Genomic DNA, 1,492 nt, shown 5'->3' with positions numbered 1-1,492 from the left:
AAAGACTTTGTTTCCAATTAGCATATTCACCTTGTTTACATGCCAAAATGCCGGTTTTGTTAAAATTTCATCGTTTACGTGTCGAAACCTGCAAATGCATGGAAATATAATTAATTTACATTTATTACACACATAATTAACCAATATGTAATGTCTCTATAGGGTTTATATTACAGTTTTGAGCGCTTATCAACATCAAGTATTATATTATGGGGACTGAAGTTAATAGATATCTTGAGAAGGATGAAGTGGTATGGGCTCTTAGTACCACAAGTGTCTTTACAGCGAAATCTTTGTATGCACTGCTAAGGAAAGTGCGATCTAAGGTGAAATGGTATAGAGTGGTGTGGGGGAAGCTCTCTGTACCTAAGCATTCATTCACTTTATGGCAGTTACTCTCTAACTGCCTTCCTACACAAGACAGATTGATTCAAAAGAAAGTTTTACAACATTCTGAATGCATCCTCTGTAATGCTTCAACAGAACACTCCAAGCACTTATTCTTTGATTGTCAATATTCAAAGAAAGTCTGGGAATGTGTTAAGAGCAGACTTGGGATAGGAGGGAATGTAAAGGGCACTATTGAAGAATGGTATAAGATATTCAGACTTTGTAGAATCAACTCATCCAGTGTTGATATCTATAAGGCATGCATTGGTGCTACTGTACATGAAATCTAGTGTGAGCGAAACAGAAGGAAAAAAAAAGAATCAAAAGGTTCCAACGCAACAGTTAAGCAACAAGATTTTGTCCAATATGCAGCTCTACTTCCAAAGGAATCTAACAAATGTAAATGAATCGGCATCTCTGAGAATTTTGGCAGCAAGATTGGGACTGAAGCTTAACTTCAAAGTCCCAGCCCCCAACTGGATCAAATGGGCATCAGCAGAGGAGGGCTCCCACATGCTAAATACAGATGGTTCAGTTCATGACAATGGAAATGGATTTGGAGGGATCATTAGAGATTCTCTGGGGAATGTTACTCTAGCGTATGTAGGAAGTTCGCATAAACCTTCAGTGCTTTTCCTGGAACTCCTTGCTATAGCCAAGGGCCTTCAGTACGCAAAAGAGAAAGGAATCTCCAATCTTGAAGTCAACTTGGACTCCTCAGGAGCTATAAACATCATTCGGGGCCCAAGTCATTCGGGGCCAGAAAGGAACCCAGACCTTCGGTTGAAGTTGACTAAGTGTGTTGCACCAAAATATGCAACCAGTGTATGCTAAATTGTTAGTGATTCCAGAGTCCAACATAATTATTCTATTCTATGTGATTGGGAGTGACAATACGATCCAAACGGTGTTGGTGATCCCATTAGCTTAGTGGTCCGAACTTGCTAATATTTTATTGTAATATATGCATTTGATTAGAATTTTCCAATAACAACTTGCAATGGATGACAACGGAAGAATCTCACCATTGTAATCCAGAAAGTGCAATTTAGTGTGCATTGCAATTGAAGACTAAATATTGGTAAAGAAAGGTCTAAATATG

At 38.5% G+C, this 1,492-nt stretch overlaps 1 protein-coding gene across 1 annotated transcript; it reads left to right on the top strand.

Annotated features, from left to right (window-relative positions):
- Window positions 1-209: 209 nt before the first annotated feature.
- LOC147511474 (uncharacterized) lies at window positions 210-680 on the top strand. Its single transcript, XM_086598479.1, has one exon. The coding sequence runs from the start codon at window positions 210-212 to the stop codon at window positions 678-680; it is 471 nt and encodes a 156-aa protein (XP_086454605.1).
- Window positions 681-1,492: the final 812 nt, after the last annotated feature.

The sequence above is a fragment of the Coptis chinensis genome, chromosome 3 (genome assembly GCF_015680905.1).
Source record: "Coptis chinensis isolate HL-2020 chromosome 3, ASM1568090v1, whole genome shotgun sequence".
NCBI lineage: Eukaryota > Viridiplantae > Streptophyta > Magnoliopsida > Ranunculales > Ranunculaceae > Coptis > Coptis chinensis.
The sequence above is the reverse complement of the archived record's forward strand: the minus strand, read 5'-3'. Positions and strand labels throughout refer to the sequence as shown.

What these genes read in the sequence shown, in the direction of transcription:
- LOC147511474 (XM_086598479.1), top strand. Translation starts at nt 210, where the DNA reads ATGGGGACTGAAGTTAATAGATATCTTGAGAAGGATGAAGTGGTATGG.